General features: G+C 37.9%; 1 protein-coding gene across 4 annotated transcripts in view; it reads right to left on the bottom strand.

Moving 5' to 3' along the window:
- Positions 1-26,400, bottom strand: part of SPIN1 (spindlin 1) — a 56,108-nt gene continuing 29,708 nt past the window's right edge. For all 4 annotated transcript variants that reach the window (XM_076361880.1, XM_076361881.1, XM_076361878.1 and 1 more), the window contains exons 3-6: positions 12,788-12,836; positions 7,129-7,382; positions 5,882-6,115; positions 1-3,763 (exon numbers count right to left, since the gene is read on the bottom strand). In XM_076361880.1, coding sequence (XP_076217995.1) covers positions 3,564-3,763; positions 5,882-6,115; positions 7,129-7,382; positions 12,788-12,836 — 737 coding nt within the window. In that variant the 3' untranslated portion in view covers positions 1-3,563. The remainder of the gene's footprint in view (positions 3,764-5,881; positions 6,116-7,128; positions 7,383-12,787; positions 12,837-26,400) is intronic.

Raw genomic sequence — 26,400 nt, 5'->3', positions numbered from 1 at the left:
TAAGTTGCACATAAAGGGTTTATTTTAAATGTTTTAAGGATAGAGTTACATCATAATTATAAAAATTACTTACAGAATTAAGTAACAGATTTAAAGTGTTTATACTTCTAAATGCAGAGAACAGGGAACTGTCTACATTGTTCAAAATAAAATAAAAATAATGAAACCAAGCTCTAAAGATGAAGTCATTACCTAATTTTAAAATGTGAACACGAAGACCTTTGAACTATACACATACCAAGAACCATCCAAATTGCACTAATGATGTAAAATACAAAAGCACAGCATTTTCAAGGAACCAGAAACTGTTTTTACCATAATTCTTTTCCCTGAAGCAACTAGTCAGTTCTATCTGAAGACAAAGCCTCCCTTTTTAAATAATTCACTTAAAGAAGGCTTCTACCTGTTGCAATAATAAGGGTTTTCCCCATAGTCTACTCCAACATAGTTTAGGGTTTGGCACTCAAAAAGAAAGAAGAAAAATGTAGTGTTTTGCTAATCAACTGTGATTTTATTTTTTCTTTAACAGAATACATGGTCCCTTCAAATGCTGTATGACACATACAACTGGAAAATTACCTTCCGTTGGCACTATGCTCGTCTCACCGGTGCATTTAATCCTACTAACAACCATTAAAACAGCACAATAAGCAAATTCACAAAAAACTGAACACAAAATAAAAACAGAACAAAACAAAAACCTAAACATTTTAACATGCAACTTTAGTTTGTTACATTGAACGTTCTAACCCTCTAAGCATGCAAAAAAGGATGGTCTGCATTTAAGTTTTTTTTTTTTTTTTCCTTTTGAAAGTTTTACATGGCAGCCTGACGTCACACACACGCACACACACAATATACAACAATACTACAGCAGGTAAATGTGAAAGGCGAATAACTTTTATACAAAGATCCATGGCTTGTGCCATCACAAGCCCTATGAGATTTTGGAAAGTAATGTTGAACCCCTATAACAAGGAACCAACATTTAGTTACCAGGGTAACGCAAGCACTGCATGCAGATCTGAAACATGAGCCTAAAACAAAGCCCAAAGCAGATGGGCAGGGAGTGGAATTAGTCTCAAGCCTCAAAAAGGTGGTTTAAGCTATTTAAAAAAAAAAAAAAAAAAAAAAAAAAAAAGGAAAGAGGAAAAAAAGATGAAAAGAAATACCCACGCAACAGACAACGGGGACATCTAAAAACAACCATAAAATTTACAGTTAAGAGATTATACTCTAATTGGCAGAATATGTGGTGTATTCAAGAGGCTTGCAGAAAACCCACAAATGCAAGCCTAATGCTAAAAATGTTCCCGTAGACCTAAACCTCAGATATTTCAAAACAAACCTTGTATTCCTCAGATATATAGCCCAAAGTTCAGTGTACTAGGTTATTCATGTATCTTGTGTATAATCAATACACTCACTCATTCTTGTGCCACAAATATCAACTTGGGCTCATGGAGCCAGGCTCAGCTTTGAGATTTACATGCAGGACTCTTAAGAGTCAATAGAAAACACATAACAGATCTGCAGGATGAAAACACTGTGTTGCAAATCTGCTCACTTTGTTCAAAACACAAGGAACATTTACGACTCAGGTACTTAGTGCTTAAGGACTGCATTGAGAAACTATTCACTGAAAGACAATAGCCTGCCTTTGGTTGCCCATGATGAAATACTGGACATAATGCAATATAGTAGCAATGGACAAAGAATTAAGGTATCATATTTATATGGAGAGTATTTATTACCATTCAACAGCATAATGAGGCACAAGCCTTAAGGCTAAAATATGAAATCAGGCAAAAAAATGGACAGAAAGGGGCTTAAACCACTGAGTCTTCAATATCAAGAATACCCACAATAGAGGTCATCCGGACCTCTGATCTCTGATTAACAGCGCCTCTCCTGCATCCTTCCACTAATGGCATAAGGTTGGGTATCAGAGTATTTGTTCCTTCCATCAACAGTGTTGACTGTCTTCACATACTGTATTTCTGTGAAGCAGTTCCTTGAAACTTGCAGAGCTCTGCCTTAATGTAACATGACGATTTTGTTGCTGTGCTGATCGTTGTTGCAATTCTAATACTTTTAAAAGCTGCCACACTTAAAAAATCCTAATCTTCATTTACAACTATCTTGCAAGATTAAAACCGTGAAAGGATTTTGCTGTTGTGGGCTGCTATTTACATCCACAATCTAATGCAGATGACTGAACCACTGAGACTGCCTATAGCTTCCATTAGATAGTACACCACTGGCATGCAGAACTCTAGTGTTCATAGAATGAAATTCACGTTAACAGCATACCTCAAAGCAAGTACAACGTACACCACAAAAGGCAACAACAGGTTTAAGCTGTAGATTTGTCCGGACACTCCTTATGTGGAAAAGCCAGAAAAAGGGTAAGTTGGGAAGATGCCTTCTTGAACCAAAATGGGTAAAAACAAAACAAACGTACAAACAAAGAAATGCAACAGACTGAGCAGAAGGCAACAAATGCTTCTCCTTCTCTAAAGTAAGTCTTCAATGTAAAAGGACCCCCACCCCCCACCCCCCTGGCATGAGATTGTATTTACCATGTAAAATATTAACTACTGTTATGCTTCTAAGTCCACACACAAACATTCAGGTTGCTAGTTTTTCATATTAAGTGAGAGACTACTGATTGCCAATGCGTAGTCTAAAGTCTTCTGAAGTAGCATATATACTGTTAAAGTTGTGGCACCAAGCACTTGGGTTTTGCTAAGAAGTGTGTATAACAAAGAAAGAAAGAAGTACATTTAGGATTGAAGGCAGCCTTGTTGCATGTATTTTACTGGTTCCTACAACTTGTAAATATGGGCCATTAACCTGTATTATCTAATTAACTGGTTATACAGATTAAATATATTTTTATAGTTTAAAGCCTTTTCACTGAAAGGTGCATAAGTCAAACACTTGATATCCTACTGCCCTGTGACTACTAAAAATGCACAAGTATCTCCATGTACTGCAAATTCTTAAAAAGCTAAATTTGAAATAAAGTGTAGAAACACAGCAGATTGATGTTACTTGGGTTAGGCACTCCTCAATGCTGCACAAACTGTTTAAACCTTTCAGAAAAGTCACCTCTGTCCCAACCCTGAAAACAAGGACTGCCAGTAGCCAAGAAATTAAATTTAATGTTACAAAGAAGGCATATCAAAATATCAAACTACACTTGCATGTGGCAGTTGAACAGGTGAGTGCAAGGTTGAAGAAAAAGTTAAAATCTATGAAAAAATTTAGATTAATGATTACAATACTAGATCAACTTTACACAGCTTGAATTGCAGCTGTTCTTTGCTTTTAACTCCCTCCTGCCCAAATATATTGACTTCCTTCAAGAAAAGGAGTTCTCTTACACAAAATGTGTCATGTTTGTTTGTATTATTCAGAACAAAACAGTTTTGCTGGCAGAGATTGTGGGTTCGCAGGGACATTTAAGCTTTCATTAAACTGGAAAGCAGTCAAGTCTTTGTGTCTACAAATTTTACATTTAATAGTTCCACAAATTTGGCAAAAGTTCACGATGACGTCTAGGATGTCTTCACCAAATCGTAGACATAAATATGGAAATCATCATCAAACTTGATGAAATAGACAGATGGTTTGGCTTCGACTTGATGAATGACCATGCCAGTCCTTTTTGAGCCATCTTCTTTGGCATATTCCACTTGTTTGCCTACCAGGCTGTCCACAACTTCACCTGGTTCCCGTTCTGCAGGAGGTGAATCATCTGTAACACAAGAACAGTGTACTTTGGTAGACATTAAAGGAAATTTTCAATATGGAAGACCACTGCAGAGTCTTCCTTAAAACTCATATGAAACAATCAGAAGTTTTAAATACAGAGTATGTAGAAAATTAGTTTTGTTCAGACAAGCACCTAACAATTGCCATGCTTCTAGAAAGTACAGTTGCAGGAGAATTTTCAAGTAATACTGTCTTCAGTTTTATTAAGACAAAAATAGCACTTTGATTGGTAAGAGAAGTAAATCTTTTGACATGAAGGTTTACGCACAAGTTATAGAAAATGTCTGTGGATAATTGAATTTAAGCCACCAGCAGAAAAAGGCACCGGGTCTCCTTAGCAGAAAGGCAGCCCAACTAAACCTCCTTCTTCCCACACACATTATTCAGGGTTTCAGTGCATGCATGCCACTGCAACAAAAACATCTCTTCTAAGATGATAGTAAGTGTAAACTCCTTATTAAAAGGGGCTTTTGACTCCATATTGGAATAATGCTGTTGGTGAAGTCTAACCATATTATTTGTTTATCTAGCAAAACCTAGCCAGGAATATCCTTGTATTTTAGGTGATGCCTATGCTAAATTTGGATACAAAAAGGTGTGATTTCTAACATGCCAATTGCCAAGGGGTTGGTTACAAGCCAATCACAGAACAAATGTGATAAAAGGTAAAAGCACTGTACTGGAGAACTGGAAGCTAACCACACCTTCTTTCTCAGCTTGTCTTCTTTTTGACTAGTTTGGATAAACTTGTGTTTTGTATTCCAGTGAGGAATTTTCTTAGTAATGGTCATACCTGATGTGGCTTTTATTCTGGAAATCCTAAGCCTTTAATTTCATGTCTTTGTTCCAAGTTTGCATTAAGAATCCCTTACAGATTTTATTCATTTTCTTTTCAGTTCTGTGAGTTGTGAAAGAACTCTCAAAGGAGAAGAAAAACGAACAGGGAATTAATAGATTGGCCTGTGCTTACACTTAAGATTCTTCCACAAACTTAAGTAGTTTCAATTTTTGTTTCAGTTTCAGTTTCATAGTTATTATCCTCTTAATATCAGTTTTATGTAAAGAGTCTTCCTTGGCAAAGATGCAAGTTAAACTCTTACATTTTCATTTAGAAGGAATTACGAAGTGTTGACAAAGTTTTAGTATCAGATCCAGCAATACATTTTCCCCCACCAAAAAAAGCAGAAAAGAAATTATCTAAATTTTGGTCTCCTCACATACGCAAAGCCTTTCTTTGAGAACAGAGTTCCCTAGAAATTTTAGTTATAATACTATGGCAAATTCCACCAAATTTACAGACATACTTCCAGGTATTCTAAAATCCGATTTGAAAAACACTACTCTTAACATCCAATCGTTGACTTAAGGACACCATTCAAAAGATCTGGAAAGCATTCAGATTCAGGGAAGGTAGCAAATACTTAGAAGTGCTTTGGAAACAGGTAAGCAGTAGATAGTCTCATGGTGAGCAGGGAGGAAAAAGGTGCATTAAAACCAATTAATTCTTAAATGGAAAGCATGTAAGTTCTTTCCCTACCCCCACCCCCAAAGGTGGAAGAAAGCAAAGCAGACTTAAAACACATTCCAAGATTACAAGAAACTACTCAAAAGATTTTCACAGTGAAGACACCTACCCCAACAAAATTAATCTGACTATATATTAGTAGGCCCCAAAATATTATTCCCACAAGAACTGCTTCAGAAACACAAATCAAGAGCCATCTCAACAAGCCGTGATACTTCTATAAGAAAACAACAGTGGAAAACTTCTGGTTTGTCAGTTTCCATTAAAAAAATCCAAGCATAAACAGTTCCACAGTAGTATGTACATATTTTTCAGCAGAACTAGGAATAATTATGGAAAATACTTTTCCTGCATATGTCACTGCTGATAAAAGTAAAATATTTCAGCAGTTAACACAGATGTTCTTTGTTATGCTATAACCTTCGTTAGTTGTGATACTTAAAAAAATAAAAAATTAAAGGGAGTAACAAACAAGATCTTTGTTTGCCAACTCTCCTGTCCATAAATAAACCACAGCCAAACATTAATATAAAAAGCTGCCACTTTCCAGAAGAAAACAGCAAGTGGCCTACTTACTCGAATCAGGCATAATGCGAAGGTCACCTTCTTTATAATCATCTAAGAGTTGGTACATGTACAAGACGGGATCTTTCTCATAGGTAATATAAAACCATGTGTTCATAATAGGAGCTCGAGCCAAAACCATCCCCCTCCATTCATCTTTTGAGCCATCTTCTGTCTCAAACATGTGTTCCACAGCTTTACCAATCATTGTGTCTGCCAGGTGGGCATCACTAATTCGAGATGAAGCTGAAATGACAGCATTTCATAAGTTCATTCCAAAGCACAGATATGTGCCTTCGTGAAAAATAATCTTTACCCTGATTCATAATCAAATTTGATTGGAAGTTAGTCAATTCATATACAAAACAAACACTGTCCATTCCAGAGAGTTTACTACTGAAGAACTGCAGAACTTTAGAAATGTTGTTAACAATATATCATCCTACTCCCTAAGATTAAACAATCATAATGCAAGGTAAAGGGAGATCAATCAAGGCCACAGCAGTGAAGCTCTTTGTATTTTAACTAGACACTGGAGGGAGCGAGGCAGGCAGGGAAGAAGAGGAAGAGAGGCTAATCACAGAACAGTTCTACGAAGTTATTAATGAAACTTTGGGGTTTAGTTCCCCCTAATGTCACTCTAGAGACTGTTACCAATTCCTTTGCAGTCCAAAGAAGCAACAGCTTATTCTGTTTATAAACTAGTAATTACTTGGGTAAACACTAAACTCTGCAGTTTGAAAAACCTACAGTTTAGCAATCCAGTGCTAATTCTGAAAATCAAAGCGCCTTGTTACTAATCAGTTATTTCACTTAGAAAATGCCTTTTCCCCCGTTATTAAAAGTATTTAGGCGAAGTACGTGAGGAAAAATGTGACATTATTACTGTTAGACACACACAATAGACAACACAGCCAAGACTGCTTAGAATTTAAATTTTAACAGAAATATCAATGTTAACTTTACATATCATTCTTAGGGATAAGACTCAGAACAAAAACTACAGAATGTACTGCATACTACTTAAAGACAGAAGACAGCACTGCACTCACTGGTATCATCAAATCTTTGTGGAATCAAGAAAATTTAAATACAGTGTTTAGATTACCTGCCATGTGACAAAAATTAATTTGACTAATAACATTTAAGTGGTCAGATGTTACCTTGGGGGAATTCTGGAAGATACTAGTGGAGAACATTTAATAGTAAATGTCAGCTTGTATATATATGAACTTAGGAAAAAAACCCAAAACACTTACCAACTCTGTCTGGAAGAACTTCAAGTGCTGAAACTCTTTCATCTTTGTGCAGTTCTAGTCCATACACACAGTCAAATCCATCATACTTTATAAGATAGAGAGAGGGATTTACAGGAACTTGATCAAGAACCGTGCCCTTCCATTGTGTTACAGGTCCACTCCCTTCTTTCCATCCATGCTGTATTCTGCAGCCTACAATATTTCTTCGTGGCTGAGAAATAGGTTTGCTTGGTCCCACATTGTTTCTATGCTTTCTGTACATAGATACAAACATAATATTAAACAAGTACATACATATTCAAAATTCTACTCCAGACAAGAGATGTATGCTTTAAGATGGCAATATATTTTATAGCTTAGTGCACCTTATTCAAATAAGGGTATTAAAGCACATTGCAACACTATATTGGAAAAAAGAAAAACACACTGAAAAGCAGTGAAACATTTTTGATGTACTTTATAAGGTCAGTTTCCTAATAGTCATTTCTAAAACTAGTTTGCTTAAGCTAAAAGAACTGTTTTAGCCCTTGCTACACTGAATGTCAAAAGTAGAACTCACCTGATCAGGTCTCAAAGCACAAGGTTACCTGGCATAACTTTAGTACCTTGTTGCTCTCTGCAGAATAGTAAACACAACTCCTGCACCAGGAGGAAGTCGTCAGTGGAAACATTACCGGTGGCTGACTAAAATTCTTCCAAGGCATTTGTTTTCCCTAACCCGTGTTTCACTTGAAAGAAATTTAGCTTCCTTCTGCATCTACAGATATTTTTGACTCCAAGTCTTTTTAAAGATTCATGGTAGCAACAACCCTTCTTTAGCATTCCTTTTTAGTATAGCAAAAGAAAAATGAAATATAATGGTAATGGCAATAGAAGGGATACTCCTTAATGTGGAAAACAGATTACATATACTTTTTTGTCCTTCCTCTATTTCCATGCAAGTTGCATGGAAATTCCCTCCGGTGAATAACAGTTGTTGTTCTCATCAACAGCCATGTAAGCTCTTTGACAGTTTCAAATCACTGAAATTGTTATACAAGTTTTGTTCTACCCAGGTATTAAAAACACTAATTGACAATTTTGAATACAAATTGAAGAAACTAAGGAACCTCATGACAGTATATTGGTGATAAGAAACAAATATTGTATCTATTTTAGCATTTTACAATGCACTTACTCATTCCTAAAAAGATATTTAGAGGGTTGCCTGATCAAAATTCTCATGAATGTCAACTAGTTGTAAAATAAATTTTTGGGTTACTACTTGTAGCACAGTTCATTTAAATGTCAATAAATATGCACACCACTAGCATGCTTAAAAGCAACATCTAAAAGAGTAAATCAGTTGCAGAAAACAATATTCTTCCTTAGATTAGAGATAGTGACTAAAGAGAAATGTCTCCAGGAATGATGAATGCTCTCAGAGAAGTCCCTATATGATCCAAAAAAGACTAACAACAATCATACTACTGAAATCCTGGAAGCAGTCCTGCAGAATAATGCACTCACTACATGACACTGGAATGCATAATGCTGAAGATGTACATCTTGTTTTTAATAGTTACGATTACAATTCCTTCAGCAGCTTGTCCCACCTCCAGACTTTCATTCACCACGAAGACCTTAGCAGGGGTTTTTGTCAAATTTCACTTTTGTTATCATTTGACCTTTTCAGCAAGATCAAACTGCAGTTTTTGTATTCCTAACTTTGACAGCACAGATTACTGTAGGAACTCCAACCTCTTCCAGTTAAGAGGCACTCTCCCACAAAGTTGGTTCTAATTTTATGCAGAAACTAGAACACATTTTCAAATTCTAGTTCTTGCTCAAGTATATTTTTTATTTTTTTTTTTTAATTATTTTAGTCTCAGTTTACTGTTACAAAATGAGATCAGAGATGAGATCAGGTTCTCAGCACAATAAAAATGAGTTTGTTTTGCATGCAATTAATTTATTTAGTTCTAATGAATCATAGTTCCATTTTAAAGCAAAATAAAACGAACTGAAGATAAAAAAAATTAAAATAGATAAAACAATGTCAGTTTTAAACAGTCTGTCTATGCTGCTAATCATCTCATTGTTGAAAAAGGTAACAATAACACTTCATGTTCATGTCCATGTTCAGCCTCACAGCCAATTTTACTTTCTGCCTATAAAGCATAATCCACTTTAATGTTTAAATTGGAACAATTAAGCAAAAAGCTTCACACTCATTTAAAAAAAATATGATGGAAAAAGACTACATAACTGAGTTCAAACTGGTGACTGCCTTTAAAATGCCTCAGAGAGCAAAAAGCATTACAAATTTAATTACAAGTCAAGTACCCGCTGGGTGTACTTGCAGTTCAAATTTTTGTTTGAAGGTTGTACTACTGAGCAGACATTCACTCTCATTTGCAGTGGTATATACTGTAAGAAATGAGATTTTCAAACTAGTAAATTACCATGGAAAACCTACTTCTTCTTGCGTCTGAACACGTGCTAAGAAAGCAAGCATAGGTTTCTAACTATCAATAATAGCTATGAATATACTTCCATGTAAGACAACCAAGTAACCAACTCAAACCTTGTCTCCTTAACAGTGTGTTATTTCTGTGATACACCAAGTAATACAAATGCACATAAGCTACTATGATGCTATATCCAGAAGGCCCAACACATTTTTTTTTTCCCTTCTGTTTCATTGGAATTATCTTTAAAATTCCACAAAGATTTGCTCTTGAAGACTGGATAACAATTTTCCTAAACATGTAAAACATGGAGCCAGGAAAAACAGAAAATAGCAAGTCCTGGAAATAGCTCTTGACAAATCAGACACCTCCTCATCGTAAATGGCCCTTCAATCCCCAAAAGTTTCAGATCCTCTTCCTTATCTTGAAGGCAGTAAGCTGGTAAGTAAAACCTAGTTATGTGGAAAGGTTTCATTATCAGAACCAGATACTTTAGAAACTTTCTAGAGACTACACAGGCAGAAAGAAATCTTCCCAGATTTTAAAGTTGTATTTATATGGTCCTCACACAAACTTTTATTTGGCAACTGCTACCAGGGAAACCAATATAGTGCAGAACTGCACAGGACTGGTAGCAGAAAAATCAACCGTTACTTCAGAGTTGTGCTTAAAAGACAAACTAGCATTTATAAAAAGGAGAATGGCAATTCCCAATAACCTATGAAGTAAAGTTATCCATTTAGGTTTGGTTGTTGTTGTGTCCCCACCGCCCTCGCCAATCATCTCATCTCAGAAAAACACCACAGGGTAGAACTAAAGAAAAAAACAGAACGGTGAAAGAAAACCATACCCCGCAGATGTGCAAAAAAGGCACAACTGTGAAAAACAGGAAGGAAAACTATAAAACAGTATAAATGCAGTACAGCAGCAATGGTCAGTACAACTTCAAGTCTTTCATGGTGCCAAGCAGAACAGTTATTAAAAATAGGACCCAAAACTTATTACAATTGTAATCTTATTACAGACTATCATTAATAGCAGAATGGTGATGAGAGAATTCTTATCTACTTTTCACAATATTCAGACTATGAGGCACATTAGTTGAGGCAAAAGTTTTAAACTACTTTCTGCACTCCCTCAAAAGCCATCATACAGTTGTGAATTTCATCTTCAGATGCTGCAGGAACCAACATTACAAGTTAGCTTAAAGTGGGATCAGAAATTCAAAATGGTTACGTTCACTTGTAGTTAAATTGCAGGTATAAGCTGCATCTCAAAGTCCTTGAATTGCCAACTACAAGAAATCTGGAGAGCCTATGAAGAAAGGATTGTTTTACACTTACACTATTTCTTGTACTCTTTCTTATGCACCAAGGGTGGAAAGAATGAGATCTGGGAGATTACTGACCGATCTGATGCCAGTGAGGCCAGCTTCCTATTGGCAGAGATCACCACTACCCATTGACAGAGCACTTGGAAGAACTGCCCTATAACCATGGGAAACCTTTCTAAAAGGCTCAACGGTTACCTACCATTTAGTAAAGAAGAGTTCAGAAGACTCATCCACACTGCTCATTCTATCACATCCTCAATTACTGCGTCATGCCCTGTTCCATCCTCTTGGCTCCTTCCTCTGCCACAAACCTTCTGAAGCTAGTTTAAAATCTCCTCGATAGCTTTCAAGTGCCAGTAGGCTTGTTCCTCTTTTTCTTTAAGTGAGGAGTAACTAAATAAATGACTAAATCAGTGACAAAGTATGCATTACTAACTCATAGTCTACCATAACAACTCAGAGTAGTATTAGCATATATTATTACATAGTAATATCCTACTTGTTTATGGCAAATTACTATGATCTACTACTTTGCCACATTCTCAGACAAGTCAGTGAGTGGCACACAAGAAATCATCTTGGTTTGGTACAAAAACCTTCACTAAATAATTAATAAACAATTGAACTAGTTTAAATTAACATAAAACTAAGATGGATGCTTAAGTTAAATGCCTCAAAATCACGTCACTTAGGATCAAAACTTCTAATGCCCCATAAAAGCCTTTATGCTAACAAGTTTGCAGCCTATTTAGTTATTTAAATAAGTGTATATCACCACAACAATAAAGACAAATCTAGCCACCCTCAAGTACAAAAGGCAACCCACCTCTGATAGTCTTCCCATCATACACTCCTTTCTCTGAGCGGTTGAAAGAGAACAAGAGAAATTAAGTTTTAACCAACTCTACCTGCCCCTAGACAAATAAATGTTTCTCTTTGCCTTCTATGGAGATAAACAAGAATGGATAATGATGAGCTGGTGGAAGGGATTAGAGTAGTTTTACATCAGGTCTTGTCTCTGGGAAACAGTTAACACTGTCTGCAGTGATTAACTATGTTAACTGTAGAAAATACACATACCGAACAAATTGCTTTCGATTGATGCACCACCATACGACTTTATACTTAAAATAAAATTAGTAACATTTTAGTAAGTTTCACACTTACCCAGCTTAGATTTCTCCCACCAGAGATGTAGCAAGATATGATACTTTGCTGTTTGACACTAAGACCAATTATGCCCAGAACATTACCTCTACTTTCACACAGCTACTCAACAATGTTCAGCCGCTACTATTTAAAAACGTTGTAGAGGGAAAAATACATGCCATGAATGTGTAGGATAAGCAGGTATCCTTCACACACAAATAGCAGCCTCCTTACAGAAGTATTTCAGTATATTCTTTATTTTAGAAAGGTGAAAAATCCTTTCCAAAACTACAGCTGTAGTGAATGCAAGATTAGGTATTTCTAAGATTATTTCCAGACTGTGTTATCAGTAAGCATGCTTCGCAGTTTTTATTGGCCTCGTGACAATGCATGAACTCTGCCAGAGAACAGAGATCCTACGGTACCTATGGCTAATTTCTGGCTCACAACCCCTTCTCTCTGGATTCCATAAAGAATTAGAAAATTGTATTCAAGGATAGTTTCATATTAACAGTCAAAACAATGTTTAAAGCTCTATTTGTGGGGCATTCTTTCCTACCACACTCCTGAAAGAATTAGAAGTCTGACTCTACACGCATATACAGACTGAATATTATTCCACATGATTTTCAGGAACAAAGTGAGTGGAACAATACAGATATATTTCTAGGACAGTACTTCCAGTTACTGAGAGCTATACTTTAGTAAAAAAATATTAACAACTTACTTGTGGGAAGTTCTTTTCTTCATCATGCTGGCAGACACTCCTGCATGACCTACAATATAAATAACAGAATTATTGAAAAATAGTGTATACAATGCCAAAAAAGCCATCTTATACAAAAGTCTTCCTTTTGAATGTTAAAATGTAAAGAATCCAAACACTTCATGTTATGACTGATCAATGAACTGCTACAATGGGAGAAGGCTCTCCAGAGACAGACACAGACTACATGGTCATGAAGCTCAGGGATGAACAGAAGGAGTGACTGACCACAACTATTAAAAAGAAAGCTGAACATAACACAACAGGGACCTTTGCAGTCTTTGTTCTAGGAAAATGGCTGTAACAGCTGAGATGATCAATCATCTACAACAGTTAAGTGAATCAACTAGCTGTGTAACTTTTCATCCTTGAATTAATTAAAAGGGTGCAAATACATATCTTCCTGAGTTAGCCAGACCAGCACTAGGGAAGTACATACACATCTCAGGCTAACAGAGCATATAAAAACCGACCAATGGAAAAAAGAGCTTTGGGAAGAGCAACGGGCTTGAGCTGGCGTCAACTCATGTATTCCTTCCCAGCAACTGGGGACACCCAGTGCTGTGATGGTGAGCATGTTATAGAGACCAGTAAACAGAATCACATTGGTACTGAGATACAATTGTATATTGCAATCCTTATATCCCGCTAAGTACTGGTGATTTTATGGTTGCAACATTCTGTTAAATCAAAAACCAGTGAAATGTCAAAAAACCTTTTAAAAAAAGTATTAAAACACTAAACCGTCCTTGTGTGCATTATGTAAGGAAACCTGGTCAGGAGAGTGGTGGACTCTTGACACTAACTGGCGTCATGGTCATGACAGTCTGTGACATGATACTGGGAATTCTGATTTAGCACTTTAGTCATGAGTAAGAGCCTAAGAGAGGTGACTTGCGCTGTGAGTAAGGAATGGTAGTGAAAAGACTGTCTGCAGGCAGGCCCCTTACTGTTTAGAGTGTGCAAAACATTGTGAGTGCTAACAAAGGCTGGAAAAAGCTAGCTGATAAATTTGAAAAAGAGGAATGGAGAAATCCTAAGTGGGATTTTTCATGGATAGAAGAACATTGCACTGATCCCAGTCATATTTTGGGATGAATATGAAAAACGGAAAGGGAAAAGCAGGCTTGTGCTGGTTGTTAGAAAGCTACTTGTGAGCAGTAGCGAAGAAGTCAGCAGAGGAGATATGCAAGAACAATATGATAGAAAAAAACAGTTACAAAAGATAACATTATGTATAAAAGGTGATATGCACAGCTAGAAAAATCAAAATCAGTTCTTAGAATGAAAACTGCGGCCTCAGATCATATCCAATGCCCACGTGCGTAAGGATCATTTACTAAGGTCAACTCAAATAGACCCTGTTAAAGTGATGGCTGCTATGTATGCTGAGGATGATAAATGGCCAGGAGATGTCTGGCTTGATTCTGATTCTCCCAGTCTTCTCATTGTACTGGTTTTGGCTGGGATAGAGTTAATTTTCTTCACAGTAGCTTGTATGGGGCTATATTTTGTATTTGTGCTGAAAACAGTGTTGATAATACAGGGACTCTTACACAGAGTCAAGGCCTCTTCTGCTCCTCACACCACCCCCCACCAGTGAGTAGAAGTGTACAAGAAGTTGGGAGGGGACAGCTGTGACAGCTGACCCCAACTGACCAAAGGTATATTCCAGACCATATGACATTATGCTCAGCAACAAAATCTGGGGGGGGAGGTTGGCGGGGGGCAGCTGCTTAGGGACTGGCTGGGCATCCATCAGTTGGTGGTGAGCAATTGTTTTCATTTGCATCACTTGTCTTTTCTTGGGTTTTATTTTCCTATTATTTTTTTCTTCTCTTTTCCTTACAATTTTCATTATTATTATTTTGATCTCTTTTTAAACTGTTTTTATCTCAACCCATGAGGCTTTTTTTTCCTCAAATTTACCCTTCCAATTGTCCGCCCATCCTACGGGGGCGGGGTGTGTGTGTGTGTGTGGAGTGGCTGTGTGGTGCTTAGTTGCCGGCCAGGGTTAAACCACAACAGTCATGATGATTATTCACATGATCCAGGAAAAGAATGTAACTCTGAAGCGGTTGCTCCCATGATAAAAATTGAGCAAACACCAGATGCATCCCCTTGTGAGAGGTTTTATCTTCTCAGTTTGGATAAAAATTACCTATAAATTCTCAGCTAAACCAGGAGATACACCCCTAGGATAGATGACCTGTTTATGGGGAAGAGGAGCAAATCAGGTTACCCTCACCATGGAGGAGGCTCAAGGTTTAGTACTAAGGACTGGGGATTCTCCTACAAACACTGTTTGTATTGTTTTACAGAGCACTGCAACAGGCAGACTTGCTGTGGGGCTGTGCTGTCTGCTGGGCCAGGCAGCTCCCTGCCAGCCATTGTGGAGGGATGGGGGGCAGGCAAGGGAGATGGTGGTGGAGGAATACTCAAGAGTTGGAAATTGCCATGCTGGAATCTGCTCTCTCAGACATGCTGGACAGATCCAAGCCTGTAGGTCAGGACCAGCAGCTGCCAAGTCTCCTGGGTGCTACAGCGCAGAGAAGCTTGATCAGTCACGGGCCAGCCACATGGGTTTTTACAGGGCTCAGGACAAAAGGCAGTGAGGTGGCTCACACCATCAAGAGGCCACTGTGATAGCCACTGGCACAGTGCAATTGTTGTATTATGACTGTGTTGTGATTTCAGTATATTGCTCTGCTAAATCAGAATACTATGTAATGTCAAATATCTTCAGTTGGTATTAAAACATTAAACCCTCCTTGTTTGCAATACCTGAAAGAACCTGGTCAGAGTGCTGGACTGACACATGTGTAACTAATGTCTCATGTGTATATAGAAACACGCCCAGAATTTCAATAATGGATGCTTAAATTAAGACCTACAGAGAAATATCTGAGTTTGTCTATAGGTCTAAAAAATTATTATTTTAAATTTAACACTATGTGCATGTTCTAAGCATAGCTTTGGAATACATATGGAATATATGTTGAAAACTTTCATGATAGTAGAGCATCACACAAGAGACTCAAGAACTAAAAGTACCACTAATCTCCAAAGTCTTCATAAATATTTTAATCTTTGCATTTTCATGTGAAAAATTAAAGAGGACATATACAAAGTTACAAAAATGGCAGAATTAAAATAATACTACATCTTATGTTTACAACACTCAAGCTCATATCAAATCCTCAGGAACATGCATTTCCAGCTGTAGACAAACAAAATGTTTTGGTTTCAAAAATTAAGCCTTACATGCCAATGACTACACTAAAGATCCTATTTGCAGTTTTTGACTGTTATAAGACCAAATAAAAATGCAGTTTAATTATAAGGACTATTAGCTGGAAATTAAAAAGCAGTATCACAAAAAGCTTGATTAGAAACCCAAAAGACTCTGGGACTTGACTACACCACTAAACAAGCTGTCTGATCATATCGTCAGCTACCTCTTCTGTATATGAGGTGGCTGCATTTTATTGATACATAATAGAATAAAACATGCTTTATTAAAAACATGGTGGTGCTTTATTAAAAAAATACTTAGAAAAAGAAATCTGTTCTTATAAAGTAGTTACTGCATCATCAGAACATGAACACACACACACACACATTTTATGTTTTACATTACTGGCTGATGAGACCAAGTAAGATTTTGGCTAAATCAGCTCAAGTAGTTAAAAACACTACAGAAATAACACCCACGTATCCTGCAGAATGGTTCAGCACAAACTTTCTTTCTGTCCTCTGCTCAAGGACTCTGAGCCTGCACATAACAAGGGAAGTCCAAAGCATTTATCTTCCAAGGTGAAGAAGAGGAACTCTAGACATACACAGAAAGATTTACTACAGAAGCTGCAATAAACACAAAGGAGAAGCTATGCAGACCTCTGGGAATGGGTGTTTGACCTGTTCACTAACTTCTCACCTTGGGAACCTCCTATTTTTCATAGGATTCAACCTGTTCATTTATGTAGTGAGCTCTAAACCAAAGCCAACTAAGATGACTAAGCACTGCTCAGCTTCTTATGTCAGTCAGTACCTTAAGAGAGCTCCCAGTTTAATACACAAAGTTATGGCATTTGGATATTTAATACGAATATAACAAGCTTTCAAGAAGATACAATAGCAAGTATTTGAAGATCCTAGGACAAACACACTCTCATACTGGCTACAAGCCTATTTGCCAGAATTCACCTTTGTATTTTGCACTGTCTGAATTCAGTAATGTCTCAAGGAGATGTAAAACTTTTAAAAGACATCTCGGGTTACACTACTGAATTGTGTAGCACTTCACTTTGCCAGACAATTGCAGAAATTATAGCAAGAGTTCACTGAATCATGAACATTTCTGTCCCCTACAGCAGCTCTAAATAGGGGGATGGAACAGCACAGAATTCTTACATTTAGCATATTCTAGTAACGAGGACAAAATCAGAATTATCTGATAAATCTGCCTGCCTGAATCTTTCTTTGACCAGGAGAATTCCTTCAGCAATAGTTTTTCCACTGCTACTGGAAAGCTGCAAGAACTCTATAAGCTACTCACAGGGCCAAAGTTCAACAACATCCAGGGTTTGGAGTTGTATCTAAACTTCAGGGAGGATGAGGAGGATGGCACAGAGAGAGGGAAGTGTTCAAGATGTCAACAGTACCGCTTTATTATTTATCACTCGGGACAGCATCTTCCTTACTGCTAACCAGATATACTCAAATAGTACACCTATAATCCTTGCAATCTTCAATGAGGATTTTGAAATCAAGACAATTGAAGAAGCCAATTTAAGCAGTTCATGCACATGTAACAGTAAGACAGCTTGATGTAGCAGTTGCATTGTTACATACACATGCACCCTCCCCCACCACACTCCCAAATTTCACTGCCTGATTCCCTTTCAGCCACTGAAAACCAAGGTTGACATCCAGGTAAAATGGTAGTAACACACCAGAACGGTTTCAAACTGCTTTTTCTCCCATTTATTATCAAAAGCATCTAAAACAAAGTAATGCCTTAAAGTAGCCGCTAAAACAATTAGATATTATTTATAAAATAATAATAGTAAATAATAATAATAATAATAATAATAATAATAATAATAATAATAATAATTCAAGCAAATGCAGTTTTTATACCTTAGGAAACTAGTTCCACACTTGAAGACCATATATTACATAATGCTGTAACCCTCAAAATTGAATCAATAAACAGAAGTGTGTACATCTTAACAGCAACATGTGAATAATAGGAGCTAACACTAACGTCCAGCAATGGCACAAAAAGACAGTATGTTCCAACAAGACACAAGCACCAATAGTAAAAATATAGGAAGTATGCTGAACAGCCCCTGTCACACAGAGGAATAGCTATGGACCCCACAGCACTTCTTTAATTATTATCTCTTCCTTGCAAAATATAATCTGATCCATGCCAAGATAAAACATTTGTTTTGAGTAGCTAATGCAAGGTAGTCTTTGAATGGTTTCAAAAACTATTCCTTTGAAGTGGTAAAGCCCATTATAACCAATTCACAATAAAAATATTTAGAAATGCTGTTCAGCTTTTCTCTTCCCTATAGGAATTAGGAAATTAATTGGAAATACTAAAATTCTTCTGATGTGTGAGGATATCTTAAGTCCTGTGGATTTTGCTTTTTTGCAAGATTAAAGGAAGAAATAACGCTACCACAAAACATAACAGACAGGAAACTTATCTTTATACAGCAAGAAATCATCTCTGCAGAAGACTCTTCTTTCCCAATTTAGAATTGCCAAGAGGTTGTAGAGTTTCTTTACAGGGATATTTATTTGCAAATGCATGACATTTTAATGAGTGATGCCTATGATGTCATATTGCTAGGTCTTAATGACTTAAAACATTTTTTGAGGAAATAGGTTTTTTTTTATTAACTTTTAACATACACATATATTGCTGATCTTCTCCTTCATGTCATGATTGCAGAACATAACAAAGCAGTAACCTGGATTATACAAATTCTCCCGAAACCTCCAGTACTATCTAAACAGCTTGGGCTAGAAGCCTAATTAACGTTAGTCATTCTCTGTCAAGTGCCCAGTTCAGAGCAGAAAGGCATTTAAAAAATCCAAAACATTTCAAGGGCAGTATCTCCATGCAAATCTTTCAAGAGGAAAAAAAAAATCCACATACCAAGTGTTTTGGGATCAAGCACAGTTTGGTCACAAGTGACAATGGACTTCAAAGATGTTAATACTAATTCGAGAACAATAAAGGAGAGTTATTACATTCTATACAGCATGAATGCCATTGACTGAATGGGTTTTAATTCACATTCTTTACCTTCTTTTAACTATGGAAAAACAAGTTCTAACTAGAACACTCCATGAAATTCCGTATTTTAGGTAACACTCAACATACTCTGTACAACTAAATTGCCCTGAACATAAAAATAGAAAAAAATAATACTGAACAAAAAAATCAAAGTAAATGGATTAGTTTTAGTCATCTTTGTAATAAGCAGCGAAGACTCAAACTTTGATGGCTCTGAGGAAGGAGAAAATATTTGTCTCAGTCACTTATATAAGAGCACAGAAACACATTTTTTGTAACAGAAAGTGAACACAAACTCCAACTCCTGGGCAAAAGCAATAGAATTAAGCTTTTAATTGCCACATGGTCTGTGTGTTTTTTGAGGCTTGGTTAATTCTGCTCATAACAGATCCTTAAAATTCAACAGCAAAACTAAAAATCATGTTTCTGAATACTTCTACTTTACTCTAGACGAAGACAGACAAAGAAAAAGTATAAGACAAAACACACTAAAACATTCTTTCAGAGTATTTACTCCAAGGGAAGCCTAAATGTCATTTCAGCTGGGGGGGTACAGGAGGAGAGAATAGGGAGAAGGATGGGAGAAAGCTACTGGCAATGTTTTTATTATTGTCACATCAGATGGCACCCTCCATTCAATCCAGGAAAATCAGACAGTCTCTTCAAAACACACCACAATATCTTATTTCTCTGAATATCCCCTGTATTTACAACAAGCAGCAAAAGCTGGATGTTTTTAAGTCATATTTCAGAATCTTCTGTGGGAACAGCAGTAATCCCACAGGAATTATTCTGTATCTGGAAGCTATTTCAGAATTACTTTCAGGGACCTAACATACGTTGATGTGCTTATTCACACCTAGTATTGCCCAACATCAACTTAAGGGTTTGGGGAAGGAAGAGAGTTCTTTTAATCAAAGTAGACCAGAAGTACAGAGATAAAATGAACTCTGATTGCCAGAAGATTTCACTGCAATCCTAAGCAAGTCACATCTAGGAGTGGGATCTCTTTTCTTAGTTCACAAAGACAGTACTGAAACAATTTACACTTGCTTTTAAATGGGAAAAAACTACAAAAGCTTGTATATGACTTAATGTCTCCTAGTTCTTTTCTTTACTAAGAAATTACTTTGTTTTCAAACGATCCGGTAAAGGCATTGCAATTGTTCCTGACCATCAGGCAGTTTGGTGGGAGTACCTCTGGGAGGTAACTGCTAGGACATACTCTAGAGGACCATGCCTTTTACTTATACAGCATTAAACAGGTGATCATTAGACTAAAAAAAGCCAAATCTAAGTGTAAACAGAAGGGGAATCACAACTTATTTTACAATCAATTACCCTATGTAACGTTAATTAAAAAAAAAAATCTGTATTCCCCTATATTGGAAACAGGCATACACTAATTAGAGAGAGAAGCATGCTGTCATGCATAGGAGCAGCTGGCTCATCTACTGAAACTATATCCCGGAAAGCAGCTCTATACTTGGACCAACTCATAGAGGCTGTAGCCATGTACTCTACTGTTGTGAAAAAATAAAAAGTCTAGCTTTCCTTCTTTTCTCCATCTTCAATTCTACCCTTTATTTCTCAAGATGGAACTATGAAGTATGTTTTCGAGTAGAGACAGATTTCAAAAGCCTAGATATTTTAATCAAATGTACCCTTTCCTTTGCACCTACTTTACAGCAAATAAAAACATTTCCTTTGTAGGCAGACAGGCAGGGCAGATGAAAATTGGCTTTTTCAAAGAAGCCACCACACCTATAGTGTCACTGATTGGTAAGTCTCTACAACAGGATGAAATCACAGTCAATTGCAAAAAGCTCTGGTAATGCATTACATTTTGTAACTAACCATACTGGCCTATATGAATACCTAACACAACCACTAGTTTATCTATACCTCCAGATAGTATTTTGTAGCCTGTACATGATCCAAGAGTCTCCTAGAATCCCACGATTTTATGATTTTACATGATTAACAGATCAAATATAAAGTTTGTAAGCTATTTCCATGCTTTCACAGTATCTTTTAATCAGGAGGAAAAATGAATAATTTAAAGAATATACTAATGCTGTATTATCTACTTCCAGATGATAGCAGTTTTATAGGCAAGACTTTTAAAAACTTATTTTCCACTTGAAGTATCTAGCTGTTCTGAAACACTACATGTTCATGTAGTTTCTTGGAAGTGGCAACCATCTTTAAAAAAAGGAAGGTAATAAATGTCAAAATAACATATTTGCATCAATAACGCTGTAAAGCACAGCAAATCCTGCTTAAAAGTTACTTGTTAATGTACCAGACTTTCTTTTACAGCTGTTCTAGCGCATCACAGAATCAGAGAATGCACCTTTAAAAGATCACCTACCCCAACCCCACTGTTGGGGGAAGGGACCTTTCACTAGACCAGGTTGCTCAAAGTCCCATCAAACCCGACCTTGAACACCTCCAACGATGGGGCATTCACAACTTCTCAGGGCAACTTGTTCCAGTGTCTCACCACCCTCATTGCAAAAAATTTCTTCCTTATATTCAATCTAAATCTACCTTCTTTGGCAGCAGAGTGCCGGCCACAATTTGCTTTCACTTGGAGGGGTGTCCAGTACACCTGGAACCGACTGCCCCAGGGGTGGAAACACAGCCCCACCATTTGCCATGGACTGATCCAGACTGCACTGGAACAGGGTGGAGCTCCAGATCACCTGCAATACATTGATGACATCATCGTGTGGGGCAACACAGCAGGAGAAGTTTTTGAAAAAGGGAAGGAAATAGTCCAAATCCTGCTGAAGGCCGGTTTTGCCATAAAACAAAGTAAGGTCAAGGGACCTGCACAGGAGATCCAGTTTTTAGGAATAAAATGGCAAGATGGACATCGTCAGATCCCAATGGATGTGATCAACAAAATAACAGCCATGTCTCCACCAACTAGCAAAAAGGAAACACAAGCTTTCTTAGGCGTCATGGGTTTTTGGAGAATGCATATTCCAAATTACAGTCTGACTGTAAACCCTATCAAGTGACCCGAAAGAAGAACGATTTCAAATGGGGCCCTGAGCAACGACAAGCTTTTGAACAAATTAAAGAGGAGACAGTTCACGCAGTAGCCCTGGGGCCAGTCTGGGCAGGGCAAGATGTAAAAAGTGTGCTCTACACCGCAGCCGGGGAGAACGGCCCTGCCTGGAGCCTCTGGCAGAAAGCAGCAGGGGAGACTCAAGGTCGATCCCTAGGGTTTTGGAGTCAGGGATACAGAGGATCCAAGGCCTGCTATGCTCCAAGTGAAAAAGAGAGATTGGCAGCATATGAAGGGGTTCGAGCTGCTTCGGAAGTGATCAGCACTGAAGCACAGCTCCTCCTGGCACCCCGACTGCCAGTGCTAGGCTGGATGTTCAGAGGGAGGGTCCCCTGTACACATCATGCAACTGATGCTACGTGGAGTAAGTGGGTCGCACTGATCACACAATGGCCTCGAATAGGAAACCCCAGTTGCCCAGGAATCCTGGAAGTGATCATGGATTGGCCAGAGGGCAAAGATTGATTGGTTGCTCAAAGTCCCATCAAACCCGACCTTGAACACCTCCAATGATGGGGCATTCACAACTTCTCAGGGCAACCTGTTCCAGTGTCTCACCACCCTCATTGCAAAAAAATTTCTTCCTTATATTCAATCTAAATCTACCTTCCTTCTGTTTAAAACCATTACCTCTTGTACTGTCACTACAGGCCTTGGTAAAAAGCCTCTCTCCATCTTTCTTATAAGCCCTCCTCATAAATCGAAAGGCTGCAATAAGGTCTCCTGAGAGCCTCCTCTTCTCCAGGTTGAACATCCCAACTCTCTCAGCCTTTCTTCATAGGAGAGCTGTTCCATCCTTTTGATAATTTTTTGGCCCTCCTCTGGACCCACTCCAACAGGTCCATGTCTTTCTCGTACTGAGGACTCCAGAGCTGGGTGCAGTACTCCAGGTGGCATCTCATGAGCGCAGAGTAGAAGAAGGGGAAAATCACCTCCCTCAACCTGCTGACCACGCTTCTTTTTATGCAGCCCAGGATACAATCAGCTTTCTGGACTGCAAGTGCATATTGCTGGCTCATGTCCAATTTTTCATTCACCAATACCCCGAAGTCATCCCCCAGTCTGTACTGGGGATTGCCCCAACCCAGGTGCCAGACCTTGCACTTGATCTTGTTGAAGCTCATGAAGTTCGCAGGGGCCCACTCCTCAAGCCTGCGTCCCTCTGGATGACATCCTTTCCCTCTAGTGAATCAGCTGCACCTGTCAGTTTGGTATAATCTGCAAACTTGCTGAGGGTGCACTCGATCCCTATGTTTATGTCATTGATGAAGATACTAAATAGTACTGTTCCCAGTACAGACCCTTGAGGGACAACACTTGTTACTGGTTTCCAGTTGGAGATTGAGCTGTTGACTGTAACTCTTTAGACACAGACACCCAGCCAATTCCTTATCCATATAACAGTCCATCCATCAAACCTGTATCTCTCCTATTATGTAGGTAACAACTGTCACACTCACCCCCACTGTTACTGTCATTACTAATTATTTTAAATCAAGTAACTGTCAAGTTCAGTAACCACTTAACTAGGGTAAATCCTTAACATTCCCAAATAAGAAAAAAAACCAAACCCAATGCAAAACATCACCTTGACCACTTTGAAAGTCTATAAAAGCTGACAAAGATCACTGACACGCAGTTAATCCAAACACATAGAACATTGCCACAACTGCAGGACTAAAAGTCATTCTTCCCTAGCAAATAAACTTTTAATGTAAAACTAAGGAAGAGTATCTCTTCACCTGTTTGTAACCAAATTCTTCTTCTAAAAAGAGGGCGAGCTGCCACCTAAACCACTCTGTCACTTTACCTGGTTGCAATTTTGATATTTTTTAAAAAGTGTCTCTAGGAGAGAAAGCTAAAAAAACCCAATCCCCAAACAACTAACTTGCTATAATCTTAATTTATATCACATTGCAAGGCCTCTCTTCCAGCCATCAGAATCATCATTTTAGAAACTCTGATGTCCTGGTTTCGGCTGGCATAGAGTTAATTTTCTTCCTAGTAGCTGGTACAGTGCTGTGTTTTGGATTTAGGATGAGAATAATGTTGTTAACAGACTGATGTTTTAGTTGTTGCTAAGCAGTGGTTACACTGGTCAAGGACTCTTCAGCTTCCCATGCCCTGCAAGCGAGAAGCTGGGAGGGGGCACAGCCAGGACAGCTGACCCAAACTGACCAAAGGGATATTCCATACCATGTGACGTCATGCTCAGTATATAAACTGGGGGGAGTTGGCCAGGGGGCGGTGACCCCTGCTCAGGGACTGGCTGGGCATCAGTCAGTGGGTGGTGGGCAACTGCATTGTGCATCACTTGCTTTGTATATTCTTTTATCATTATTACTATTTTCCCTTCCTTTTCTGTCCTATTAAACTGTCTTTATCTCAACCCATGAATCTTCCTTCCACCCCGCACCCCCCCCCCCCCCCCCCGCCAATTCTCTCCCCCATCCCACTGCAGGGGAGAGTGAGCGAATGGTTGTGTGACATTTAGCTGTCTGCCAGGTTAAACCACAACATCTGATGAACTAAATTACTGTATTTGCTGTTCTTTCCAAAAGAACAATTTGACCACTATCAGTGAAACTACTGCTGTGACAAACAAATGTTCTTTCTCACTCAGTAGCTGCCTTTAAAAGTCCCATGCCCAACCTTCACTGTAGAGTGGGCTACGCAGTCTCCTAATGATGGCTGCCTGCTGCACTCTTTCCTAATGCATATCCATAATCAAGAAATAAACAGCAGATAATTCCATACCCTCCTTTCCCCCCAAAAAAAAGAAAAGCAGTAAAAGCTATCTAGCCTCAGCCCACCAAATATGATCAGGAGGAGGAACAACAGCAAGGTGGTCAGCAGCTGTCTTCCTCAAGAATATAACAGCTGGAGGCTGAAAGCTGGCAACACCCAAGCCTAGGCCACAACTATACCAAGTGTTGAGGCAGACCAAATGTGTACGATTTATGGGTTGTATTTAAATGACAGTGATACTACATTAATCAAATGAATGTAAGTTAAGGAATTCTCAATTAAGATTAAAAAACTTCAGAGAAAAAGACAAAGAAATTGTAACCGGTGTGTATATATATGTATATCATATGATATTAAAAAGCAAAAGTGGCATCTAAAGTACGTCAATTTTAATGACAATTTGGCATGGTGGCAGTTATATGACAAACTATAATGAACAAATAATGGAAAATGTGACTCTTCAACATAAGTCTATGAATTCTGTCTCTTTTTTATAAAGAGTCAAAAGAACAAGTAGGAAGCAAAATTTTATTCTCAACATATTTAAGTAAAATGTCCTAGCTTAACTTTTTTCGTTTTCAGAAAAAAAAAATCCAGCCACATAATCACCCTCTATGTAAGCTTCACGTTATGACACTTCAAATCTGTGCTGCAATTTTGTTGTTCATTGCACGTCACATTTAAGTCATTAGATAAAATTCTTCTGACAGTTGCTTTAAAAACATAGTGTCTGAATTCTTTGAACTTGGGCACAGTGCCCCATTAACGTTAATGCTTAGAAGTCAACAAGACTGAAGTTAAGTACCAGGTCAAAGCCTGCTCTCCTTTCTTTTCTCTTACAAATACAATTCTGCTCCCACAGGTATTCTGCTAGTGTCAAGAGGAAGGATGATGCATCAGATGAGAGAATGAAAACTCACTGAACCAAGTGTTTAAGACTTTGTACTGGATCTCTCCTTTGAAATAATTTATTAAAAATATTTGCCAAAGTTACCTTTGAAATCAGTAGATATTTCAAATGGGTGACAGCAAATTAACACTAATGTAAGCTAATCACAGGTAAACACCCTTTTGAATGTTTCCAAAAGGTTTCAGAGAAATTTTCCAGTATCAGTTGCTTCAGTTCTCAATGAATTGGATGAGTATTTGAATGCACCATGATGGACTATTGTTTGGGTATTTTAAAAGTTAACTGAGCTTTCCCCACTTACACACGACAGTTTCTTGAGATTTTTAGAAAAGCACCAATTCACAATGGTTGGTGATAGAAAATACACTGCAGCAAGTGTCTACAAAGTCTTTCCCTGCACAGGTCACTAACTAGTGAGTTTTGCTGCAGCACAAAATAGGAAGGGCACTCCCCCCGCCCCGGAAAACCATGAAGTAATTTCGTAACAGAAAAAATTGACTAAATATACGAAACAATTCACA

The sequence above is a fragment of the Aptenodytes patagonicus genome, chromosome Z, assembly GCF_965638725.1.
Source record: "Aptenodytes patagonicus chromosome Z, bAptPat1.pri.cur, whole genome shotgun sequence".
In the NCBI taxonomy this organism is placed as follows: domain Eukaryota; kingdom Metazoa; phylum Chordata; class Aves; order Sphenisciformes; family Spheniscidae; genus Aptenodytes; species Aptenodytes patagonicus.
This window is presented reverse-complemented; position numbering and strand designations above follow the sequence as displayed.